Here is a 12,841-nt window from a genome sequence, read left to right on the forward strand (position 1 = left end):
TCCTCGCCCATATGAGAGAGCTGGGGTTAAGATTAAACGCCAAGAAGAGTGTTCTTTCTCCACTACAGAGAACCACTTATTTAGGCGTGGTGTGGGACTCAACCTCGATGCAGGCACGTCTGTCTCCTGCTCGAATCGAGTCAATCCTCACGACAGTCACGAGTGTCACTCACTGTCAAACAGTTTCAAAGGCTGTTAGGCCTGATGGCAGCAGCATCCAACGTGATACCTTTTGGCCTGCTGTACCCAGACCCTTGCAGTGGTGGCTCAGAACCAAGGGATTTTCCCCGAGGGGGAATCCGCTTAGCATGATCAAGGTCACGCGGCGATGCTTACATGCCTTAGACATGTGGAAGAAACGTTGGTTCCTGGTTCAAGGCCCGATGTTAGGGGCTCCTTGTCGTCGCGTAACGCTAACGACGGATGCCTCTCTCACAGGCTGGGGAGTGATCATGAGTGGCCACTCTGCCCAGGGTCTGTGGGAAGGTCATTATCTCTTTTGGCACATCAACTGCCTGGAGATGCTGGCCGTGTATCGAGCTCTGACACACTTCCTTCCAGACCTAAGGGGGCATCATGTGCTTGTCCGCACAGACAACACATCGGTTGTCTCCTACATCAATCGGCGCGGGGGACTGCGTTTGCGCACCCTCTACACCGAGGGATGGAGGCTCCACTCCGAGGTGGTGGAGCTCATTTGGAGGGAATTTGGCCAGGCGGAAGTGGATCTATTTGAGTCGCAGGAAACGACACACTGTCCGCTCTGGTTCTCCCTCACGCATCCAGCTCCACTGGGGCTGGAAGCCATGGTGCAGACGTGGCCGAGGCTTTGTCTGTACGCTTTTCCCCCGAGCGCTCTGCTCCCGGGAGTTCTGGAGAGAGTACGCCTGGGGAGCGGTCATGAGTTGCCGCTCTGCCTAGGGTCTGTGGGAAGGCCATCATCTCTTTTGGCACATCAACTGCCGGGGAATGCTGGCCGTGTTTCGAGCTCTGACACACTTCCTTCCAGACCTAAGGGGGCATCATGTGTTTGTCCGCACAGACAACACATCGGTGGTCTCCTACATCAATCGGCGGAGTTATGGAAGCTTGGAAGCTGTCCCCTGAGGGGGCGCAACTCCTAGCATCTGGTCTCTCAACTGAGGTTGTTGAGACTATACTCCATTCCAGCATTCCAGATTCCCTTAGTAGATTTTCTGGTAGCGTGGAAACTTCTACCAAATATCTCAAAATGGGTCCTGCAGATTGTAGAGAAGGTTACAGAATCCAGTTCGGTTCTCGTCTGCCTCGTTTCAACGGGGTCATCCCCACACTAGTGGGCCCCGAGCAGGCTCTGGTAATGGAACAAGAAGTAGATACTCTCTTGAGGAAGGGGGCCATAGAACGTGTTCCTCCTCTCTCTCTCGAGAGCGTCCGGGTTCTACAGCCGTTACTTCATCGTTCCGAAGAAGGATGGAGGGGTTGCGTCGGATCTTAGATCTCCGTCTTCTGAACCGCGCTATCAAACGGCTTCGGTTCAAGATGCTCACTATCAGCAGATAGTATCTCAGATCCAGTCCGAGGACTGGTTTGTTACGATAGATCTCAGAGACGCTTATTTCCATGTTTCCATCCTCCCTCAACACTGGAAGTTCCTGAGGTTTGCTTTCGGGGGCGAAGCATACCAATATAGAGTTCTTCCCTTCGGCCTGTTACTCTCACCCCACACTTTCACAAAGTGTGTGGATGCTGCTCTGGCTCCACTGCGACTCCAGGGCATCCGCATACTCAATTATATCGATGATTGGTTAACACTAGCTCAATCGGAGCAGATGGCGGCTCGGCATCGAGATGTCGTCCTCGCCCATACGAGAGAGCTGGGGTTAAGACTAAATGCCAAGAAGAGTGTTCTTTCTCCACTACAGAGAACCACTTATTTAGGCGTGGTGTGGGACTCAACCTCGATGCAGGCACGTCTGTCTCCTGCTCGAATCGAGTCAATCCTCATGACAGTCACGAGGGTAAGAGAAGGCCAGTCACTCACTGTCAAACAGTTTCTGAGGCTGTTGGGCCTGATGGCAGCGGCGTCCAACGTGATACCTTTTGGCCTGCTGTACATGAGACCCTTGCAGTGGTGGCTCAGAACCAAAGGATTTTCCCTGAGGGGGAATCCGCTTTGCATGATCAAGGTCACGCGGCGATGCTTACGTGCCTTAGACATGTGGAAGAAACGTTGGTTCCTGGTTCAAGGCCTGACGTTAGGGGCTCCTTGTCGTCGCGTAAGGCTAACGACGGATGCCTCTCTCACGGGCTGGGGAGCGGTCATGAGTTGCCGCTCTGCCTAGGGTCTGTGGGAAGGCCATCATCTCTTTTGGCACATCAACTGCCGGGGAATGCTGGCCGTGTTTCGAGCTCTGACACACTTCCTTCCAGACCTAAGGGGGCATCATGCGTTTGTCCGCACAGACAACACATCTGTGGTCTCCTACATCAATCGGCGGAGTTATGGAAGCTGTGGGCATGGCCCCTGAGGGGGCACAGCTCCTAGCATCTGGTCTCTCAACTGAGGTTGTTGAGACTGTACTCCAGTCCAGAGCTCCCGCCACTAGGAAACAGTATGCCTTGAAGTGGAAACTTTTCGCTTCATGGTGCGGACAGTGACTGCAGGACCCAGTCAACTGCCCAATTGGTACAGTTCTGGAGTTTCTGCAGGAGCGATTCTCCGCAGGGTTATCTCCCTCCACTCTGAAGGTATACGTGGCGGCCTTAGCTGCTTACCACGCCCTTCTGGGTGGTCAATCATTGGGAAGACACCCACTTGCCACTCGTTTCCTCCGTGGCACTCTGAGGCTGAGGCCAGTACAGCGCACCGAGGTGCCCTCATGGGACCTGGCTGTGGTTCTGGAGGGCTCATGCAATGCCCCCTTTGAACCTATAGAAGAAGTTCGGTCAAGTTGCTCAGGCTCAAGACCATCTTTCTCCTCGCTATTTCTTCACTAAAAAGGATCGGGGATCTTCAGGCACTCTCTGTTTCATGCTTGGAGTTCGCTCCAGGCATGGTTAGGGCATTCCTTTACCCGAGGGCCGGGTATGTCCCTAAGGTGCCCACTTCTTCACCAGGGCCCATAGTACTTAAGGCATTCTGTCCTCCTCCATACCAGGAAGTAGGCCAAGAAAGGCGTAATCTGCTCTGTCCAGTTCGAGCACTGGACGCTTACGCACACAGAGTTGCCCCGTCGCGTAAGGCAGATCAGCTTTTTGTTTGTTTTGGTCCGCCAAAGAAGGGATTTCCGGCGACCAAGCAGACTACGGGTAGGTGGGTGGTCGAGGCCATCTCACTAGCCTACGAGTCCTCTGGCCTCCCATCACCTATGGGGGTCAGAGCGCACTCGACCAGGAGTATGGCGGCCTCCAAGGCTTTCAGCTTGGGTGTGGCCTTGCAGGACATTTGTGCTGCGGCGGGCTGGTCCTCTCCGCACACTTTTGTCCGCTTTTACAACCTAGACCTGGCATCTACCCCAGGTTCCCAAGTTCTCTCTTCGTGATGTGCTCATAGGATACACACACAGGCAGGGACTTGGTAGTATGGCACAAGGGGTATTCTCGTTCCCAAAGCGATCTCGACGCAGCTCGAGTTCCTGAAGTGGAATGTCTCTAGGTTACGTATGTAACCATGGTTCCCCGAGGGAATGAGACCCTGCGTCTCTTTGCCATACTCCCTGCATCCCTGCAGGCGCTACTTCATCGAAGCTGGTTTGCGCCCGGCCGGATGCGCTTTTATGCTTTCTGGTGCTTACGTCACCCTGCTCGTGACGTCTCGCTGCTCCATTGGACGGATTTGACACGTGCTTCAGAACGCGGTCATGCAAGGGCGTTCCCAAAGCGATCTCGACACAGCGTCTCGTTCCCTCGGGGATCTATGGTTACATACGTAACCTAGAGACGTTAAGTTGTATTTACAACACTGTTCCAGAACAGTTCAACCCAAATATTCAGATGTGTGCAGTGCATTTTATGGAGGACTGTTTCCTGAGAGTAGCCTACAATGCCGGCTGTGCACAAAGGTTGTTTCTATAAAGTGGGGCAATTCCAAATTTACAAGGACAGTCTGGCTCTTCTGACTCACAGCCTGTAAGTACGTTTTCATATTTAAAGAATTTGCCACTGACGATTCAAACGCGAGTTTTGAGCAGTGTAGAGTAGCGCTTGTGTAGTGTAGGCGGGGCATAGAGGAGAAACAATAATGTACAGTATGTGGAAAATAATGTGTTTTTATCTTAAACTGCATAAACACATTGCATTACACTAAATACACTAAATAATGTTCTTTTTTAGCAACGTCATATGACCCCTTTAAGCTTTGGGATAGTTGATTGGTTCAAGAAAACTTCAGGTCACTCGAATCCCATTTTTAAAATATCTGACAAGTCAAACATCCACTAAATGCCCTGTAGTTCTCGATGGATGCTTAGTTTGCAACTAAAAAGGAGTTATACACAGGTTAAAGGGTTTAGATATCAGTGTGTGTTCAGGGAAAATAGTGGTTTTTCACAGAACGGAAGTGTGTACGTGTGAGTGTGGGTCCGTCGGATGTGGAACGGATCACTGGGATTGGACTTCGACATACTCTGTGTGTCCGTTATGGAAGTCTGCTAGATTACTGGCCCTGTCTCCATCGTACCGGGCTCTCAGCCACCACAAATTAGCCTGCATGAACACTTCATTCTTCTGCTCTATCCCAAAGTTCCCTCAAACCTCTTTTGCCAGTCCCACTCAGGTAATAGGAAATCTCTCTTTTTTGGTCTTTCAGGCTAGATATAGATATAAAATCCATATGCATTCCCACACTGTGCTATTATACCAGGCAACCGTGTCAAATACAGTTTGGCTGTGTCACTGTGGAAGTATTGTAAAGTTCAGACTATATTGCAGATGTTGGAAGAGCTCTTTGGCAAGTCAATCGTAGACGCTTCTGATTGCCTGAGACAACTTCCTGAAAGGAGCAAAGATGTTACAGATTGATTAAAATTCATAAATGTTAGGAAGAAAAAAAAAAGGGAAAAATACTCAAGGTAACTGAAATGACAGTGTGAGAGGACAGATTTTCATTGAAAGTTTGATTTTGTGTAAATATTAGGGGTGGGGGAAAAAATCGATACAGCATAGTATCGCGATATTTTCCGCGGCAATACTGTATCGATACACGGACGCCAAGTATCGATTTTTTATTATACTATTTGGTAGAATAATAAAATCTTGACAAACTGAGAAATGTTTCTTTTTAGTTAAAACAGATGTTGTCAAAGCTTTCCTTTGGGGACATAATTTGAAGTTGGAAAAAGGTAATAAATTGCAATACATCGCAGAATATCGCAATATATTTAAAATCGCAATAATATTGTATGGTGGCACAAGTCTCGTGATAATATCGTATCATGAAGCCTCTGGTGATTCCCACCCCTAGTAAATATGCAGTGAAAGTTATTCCATATAATCAAGAAAAATTTCCTATAAATTTCCATGATTCCATGGCCTATATAATCAAATACAGTATATTCTAGTCCTAGAATATTGAGCCTAGTCCTTTAATTGCCATGAAAATAATATTGAAATATTAAATATTAAAAAAAAAGTTTTTTTTTTACTTTCTTTATGCTAAATATAACTTTATTAATTAAGTTAATATACATTAAAGTTACCCTATTTAATCAAGGTCATTTTCAATATAAATTGCAAGATTATTTATAATGAAGTCATATATACAGAAATTAAAATTATACTCAAATGTGGCTAAATTTCACAAAGCCTTTCAAAAACACATTTGGGTGATATTTCACCACAAAATAAATAAATATTAAAAAAAAAAACAAAAAAAAAACCTTATGCTAAATAGAGCTTAAAGTTAATATAAATTAAAGTTATCCTACAGTATATAATCAAAATGATTTTCTATATAGTTTGCAAGATTATTTACAAAGAAATCCTACATAATCAAATATTATACTCAAATGTGGATGAATCTCACAAAGCCGAAGTTAATATAAATTAAAGTTAGCCTATATAATCAAGATAATTTTCTATATAATTTGCAAGATTATTTATAATGAAGTCCTATATAATCCAGTATAGTATATTCCTAGATTCCTAATTGAATGCTAAATATAAAGTTAATATAAATTAAAGTTATCCTACAGTATATAATCAAAATGATTTTCTATATAGTTTGCAAGATTATTTACAAAGAAATCCTACATAATCAAATATTATACTCAAATGTGGATGAATCTCACAAAGCCGTTCAAAAACATATTTTATTTATATTTTACCCCAAAATGCATAAAAAAGTATTATATTTGCATACATTTGCATATAAGCCTACTTCTTTTAATCGCTGTGTAAATAAACTAATAAATGCATAAATAAGTTTCACTTTCTTTATGCCAAATACAATATCTTATTGTATTTCAGTTGCTTTTAGGATGAAATAAAATTAAATAAAATAAAACCAGGAGTTGTCATTCAAATGAATCGTCCCCATTAGTGTTAACTTTCAGACTGTGAAACTAAAATCTTTCTGGGACAAAAACTAGAGAGTGTGGAAAACTCTTTGACAGCTGAATATGTCGTCTCACTAATTCTCAAAATCCTGTGACACAATATTATAACTGCACACTAAGGCCTCGGTCCTGTGGCAGAAAGCTGGATTAATTCATATTGATAATGCTGATTCTCCAAAGAAAATCCTTTTCAGTCCTAACCCTTCCTGACTAGTCTTATATGACTTCTAACTGACAGAAAAAGCAGACTTCATACATGAGAGTGTTATGTCAAGTCAAGGATTAGACCCAGAAGTATGGAGATAGACTTGTTGCATAATTCCAAAAAAATTGATTATGATCCACAAATAAATGTAAAGAGATTAACAAAAATTAAACATTGACAAATAAATAGAATGAGATTCACAACTAAATGGCAGAGTTTCACAAACATGAATTTTATTCACAAACAAATAAAATGAGATTTGCAAATAAAAAACATATTCACAAAATATTTTATGTCACAAACACAACTTTGCCTGGCATTCATTTGTGAATCGCGTCCTGTGCATTTGTAGATCACTGTACACATTCGTGGATCATTCGCTTTGCATTTGTGAATGGCTTTCTGTGCATTTGTAGACCGCTGCATGCATTTGTGGATTTTGAAACATTTCTAGCACCAAGATGCTGACAATCCACAAATGCGTGGACTCCACCCACCGTCTACTCGAGCCAATCAGATAACAGCCACACTTCGCTGACCAATCATGTCAAGTCAAGACCAATCGTAGCACGTTCTCGTTATAACCAATCACGTTTTGCTTTACAATCAGGCCGGGAGCAGATTCATTTGCACCCCTGTAAGGAACTGCATAATACGGACAATTCGTTCAAATTGAGCTGAAGTGCTGTTTGTGTGGTTAAAAAAAATCCTGTTTCTAAAAGATTGTTGGAGTGAAAGGCTTCTTTATATTTCCATCAGAATCAGTGAATGAGGATAATCACTCACAGATCCCGAGCATGATCAGTAACACCCTCGCCACGCGTCCAAAGCAAATATTCATTTGTGAATCGCGTCCTGTGCATTTGTAGATCACTGTACACATTCGTGGATCATTCGCTTTGCATTTGTGAATGGCTTTCTGTGCATTTGTAGACCGCTGCATGCATTTGTGGATTTTGAAACATTTCTAGCACCAAGATGCTGACAATCCACAAATGCGTGGACTCCACCCACCGTCTACTCGAGCCAATCAGATAACAGCCACACTTCGCTGACCAATCATGTCAAGTCAAGACCAATCGTAGCACGTTCTCGTTATAACCAATCACGTTTTGCTTTACAATCAGGCCGGGAGCAGATTCATTTGCACCCCTGTAAGGAACTGCATAATACGGACAATTCGTTCAAATTGAGCTGAAGTGCTGTTTGTGTGGTTAAAAAAAATCCTGTTTCTAAAAGATTGTTGGAGTGAAAGGCTTCTTTATATTTCCATCAGAATCAGTGAATGAGGATAATCACTCACAGATCCCGAGCATGATCAGTAACACCCTCGCCACGCGTCCAAAGCAAATATAAATAATTATAATCAGCGATCCTGTCTACACTGGACGTGGCGCAACACGATGAAAAACAAATGATTCGCACATTTACTTTGATGAGTCCAGTTGCAGTTACAGCTGTTGGAGCGCAGCGCGAACAGTGAGCAGAGACACGGCATAAAACATGACACAATGGCTTATTAATTTTGGCCTTTTAAAGCACAATCACAGTGACACATATAGGGCATAATAACACATATAATATCAAATATGGGCCCAAATGACCATCTGGGTACCAGCCTCAGCATCACTGCAGCGTGTACTGGGGATTTGTGAATGGATGATGTAAATAAAAAACACATTAACTTTGGATGCTGTTAAGTAACTTTTACAATCAAAGTCTGATTCCGATATGAAATATCGTTTGCGTGATCAAGTGTTTTAACCAATAAATATCTCGTCTTACATTTATATGCATTTTTTTTTATTCAACACACCTGCACCACATTTTAAAAATAACCACGTATATATTGTGCCTACCCAAACAATGGCAACTTTGTAATACTTTTAATTAATGTTTGAAAATATTATTTATAATGCGGTATACATTGTTAGATCCACATAACATATACATCATTTAAACGGCTTGACTGAAAAACTGGGAAACGCTGTTGGCTGTTGTGTGACGGCTATTAAACAAACTTGTATGCTTATCATGAGGTAATCCTTGAATCCAGTTATTTATTAGTCAGTTATTGATGCTTTTCTTTCCATCTTAAATAACAAGATGCTTCCATAACTATGTCTTTATCCAGTATGGCATTGTTCCCATAGCGCTGTTTCTCTGGCATTTTCAAAGGCACGTAAAATATAATACTGTGGCTTGGCTTGATGCACATTCTAATGATCTAACGAAATCCCATTTTAAACATCTTTTACTGTACCAATTTTTATGGCCCTATTTGAGCCAATGCAGATGAATGAAGTTATTTCAAGACGAGACCGCTCTGATTGTAAAGCAAAACGTGATTGGTTATGGTGAGAATGTGCTACGATTGGTCAGCGAAGTGTGGCTGATTGGCTCGAGTAGACGGAGGGTGGAGTCCACTCGTTTGTGGATTTGTCAGCATCTTGATGCTAGAAATGTTTCAAAATCCACAAATGCATGCAGCGGTCTACAAATGCACAGAAAGCCATTCACAAATGCACAGCGAGCGATCCACAAATGTGTACAGTGATCTACAAATGCACAGGACGTGATTCACAAATGAATGCCAGGCAAAGTTGTGTTTGTGACATAAAATATTTTGTGAATATGAAATTTGTTATTTGCAAATCTCATTTTATTTATTTGTGAATAAAATTCATGTTTGTGAAACTCTAATATTTATTTGTGAATCTCGTACTATTTGTCAATATGTTTAATTTTTCTTAATCTCTTTACATTTATTTGTGGACCATAATCGGTTTATTTGGAATTATGCAACAATTCTATCTCCATACAGAAGCTACAAGACACCATATATCTATATTTACAATTAATATGAATAATCTCACCAATCATGTCTGGTCCCTTGGCCGTGATTCTGAGGCCTCTGCTACCCATCGGCACTTCGATCACCGTTTTTATGGCTGCAGAAGAAGAATCACAAACCAGAAAGTCATTAAAGTAACACATAATTCAGTACATGAAATTATGATACAAAATTAATCTGAAAAACAACTGTACTTATTTCCTAGGTGATAACTGGCAGGTCACTCACAAAATTCAACATGTAATGCAGTGTTTTACTCTGAACACAGATCAGAAGTACAGCATCCATCACAGTTCATGTCAATATCCACAGATGATATGAGATATGGAAGTGCACATAAATACAGTCATTACATTTCAGAGCAAATGAGTTGAGCAAACACACACACACACACACACACACACACACACACAGCAACACGCTTAATGTGTTCAACCTCTCTCCATAAAAAAACATTTGTGGCTTCCCAGTGTACTGCTGAAAAAAGAAAACCCACCAATTTCCAGCTCAGTAAACAGAAAACCACAACAGAGCGCAGCCTGAGTGCTTTCAGCTATAGTTGGATTGAGAGTGTTCTGTAAAAGCAAGCGGAATGAGGGTAATGGAGAGAATGGGGAGGAACACAGGAAATATCTCCAGTTACGCTGTATCTCTACTACTTTTTTATTCTTTATTTAGATTTCTTACACAAAGAGGCTTATTACAAGCATAATCCCCTGAAGCGAAGAAATAGTTCCCCCAAAAATAAAAATTCTGTCATTATTTACTCACCCTCATGGTTTTCCGTGAAGATTTTTGGAGGATCTTCAGACATATATTTTCGGAACTGGTTTGGAACAATGCAAAAATCAGTAAATAATGACAGATTTTTATTTTTTTTTGTACATTTTGCAAGTAAATGTCTTGTTTAAGGGAGATAAAGGTGTTTCATGATTGTTCCTTAAAATATGAACAAACATAATAAAAGAGTTTAGAATTTTTTAATGACCAAATTATTTCCAAAAATAAGCAAACATTGCAAACATTGTTTTACATGCGTTTTACCCATATTTTGAATGACGCATTGCATTGTGTAGCTTTTTTTGGGTTGAAGGAAAAGTACTGGTAATTTTCTGCTAGGACATTATCCACTTTTCTAAAGATTTTTTTTAAGAGCACACTAGATATGAAATACAGTATGAGACACGTGTATAGAAATCAACTAAAAATCTATGTAAATATCACTCGCACACAGTATTTTTGATTTCCAATCAAGATGTAATGTTATAAAAGTGCATGCAAACAGTGTGAAAATATACTGGTATCGGTATCGGGTCCGATACTGCGCTCCTGTACTCGTACTCGTAAAAATGCCCCGATACCAAAAAGTGTGTGAATAGAGCTGTGTCCAGAAAAAGAAACACTGAAAACAGAACAACAGAGAGTAGAATGGAGTTATTAGAGATTAAGGATGTCTATGAAGTACATGTAAGTAATTAATATAATGTTAAACATTCAATATCCACGGCTGTATTGCGGCTGTGCCCGAGCTGATAAGCAGAGCGTGCTGAGTGGATTGAGCATACGGCTGCACAGATGCGCGAGCTTGTGGAGTGAATATATCTTTCTCACAGACATCACTGGAAAGTTTGTAGTTCGGTCGGATATGTCAAAAGCAAGGAAGTAAAACAATGCACAAGTTACTAAAGTTATTTGACGGTAAGGAGAGCGAGAGAGTCTGAGAGTGCGCACTTCTGTTGCATGATCTTGATTGCTGTTCGCTCCATTAGCGCATGCATTTGGATTAAAACTAAATCGTAAATATAAAACAAACAAAAATTATAGGGGCATTCACTATAAGCAGCATTTATTTTAAACGTCAAGCATACACAACTTTATGTAAAGCAGAAGTGAAACTAGCAGACTGGGTGAAATGCGCTAGGCTGTAAGTGTCTCTCTCATTCTGCACCAATACAAACGTGTGCGCGGCGTATGTTTAGCTTGCTTTACTCGTACGTGAGGGTCCGTTTACACTATGCGTGACGCAAATTACATCACCAAAATAGTACGCGTGCACTCGTATAATGTATAACGAGTGGTTCCCTGCATTATTTTAGGAAAACGCTTTGTGATTACAGTACTGAGCTGCTGCAATGGAGCAGCTCTAATGCGCCATTAAAATGAACAGTGAAAGTAACAAAAGCTTATACAATACATTTTAACAGGTATAATTAAGTGTGGCAATAACTGAAGGTAATATATGTTTGCTAAATGAAGCCAACTAACATGATTCATATTATTATTATTAAAATAGTAAACAGTTATTTTAAATTCAAGCAATATTTCACAATTTTACAGCTTTTACTGTATTTTTGATCACATAAATGCACCCTTGTTGAGCATGTGAAACTTTTCCAAAAATATTTAAAAATCTTATTGACCCCAGTCAGATTTTGGAAAATAGTGCATAATGTAAGATAATATAATAGTTTTTTTTGTTATATATATATATATATATATATATATATATATATATATGGCAGCCCTCGGACCAATAAATAAACTAGTGAGAGTGTTAAAATTGTTTTTTAAGTTAAAAGCCCGAGGGCAAAAAGTGCTCTTGGTTTTAACAGCAAACACCCTTAGCTTGTAGCCTGGCAAGCTGCAGCGTTCAAAGTAGCTTCCATAATAACTTTTTTTAACAGTTTTAACTGAGGAACTTTGGGCTTGAATATAAAGTGTGCTGTTTGTGTAGATGCAAAGTGTTAATGCAGTTTATTGCATTAGCGGGAATTAATGCAGGAAAAGAGGTGCTTTTCCCTTCACTCAGCAATTGCTCACTGCATCCAGCAATTATAGGGCTTGGAAATGAGCCAACATCATGGGAGCCCCAAAATATTTACTTTTGGAAACATTTAGAATGTTCTGGAATTTATTGCTATAATGAAATAAAGTTTCAGACACCAGTCCGTTGTAAACAGGGCAAAAAATGCTCAAACCTATTATTTTGTTTCTGTACACAATATTTAAAAAAAATTACAAATGCTGTGAAAATACAGGTATCGGTATCGGCGAGTACCAAAAATGAAAGTATAGGTATCGCACTTGTTCTGAAAAAAAGTGGTATCGATGCACTCCTAGTAATTTCCATCACTGTCATTTTCACCACAGAAGGCTATTAAACAACATACATATTCAACATACATGCCTATGAACTTCTGAAGAATATATATATATATATATATATATATACAGTATATATATATA

The 12,841-nt window shown here is 41.1% G+C and overlaps 1 protein-coding gene across 1 annotated transcript in view; it reads right to left on the minus strand.

Moving 5' to 3' along the window:
* The window catches only part of adamtsl3 (ADAMTS-like 3), a 203,776-nt gene that overhangs the window by 66,006 nt on the left and 124,929 nt on the right, over nt 1-12,841 (minus strand). Inside the window, exons 8-9 of the mRNA XM_016280432.1 lie at nt 9,618-9,692; nt 4,902-4,972 (exon numbers count right to left, since the gene is read on the minus strand). Of these exons, the coding sequence (XP_016135918.1) occupies nt 4,902-4,972; nt 9,618-9,692 (146 nt within the window). The remainder of the gene's footprint in view (nt 1-4,901; nt 4,973-9,617; nt 9,693-12,841) is intronic.

Source organism: Sinocyclocheilus grahami, unplaced genomic scaffold, assembly GCF_001515645.1.
Source record: "Sinocyclocheilus grahami isolate Dianchi unplaced genomic scaffold, SAMN03320097.WGS_v1.1 scaffold140.1, whole genome shotgun sequence".
Classification (NCBI taxonomy): Eukaryota; Metazoa; Chordata; class Actinopteri; order Cypriniformes; family Cyprinidae; genus Sinocyclocheilus; species Sinocyclocheilus grahami.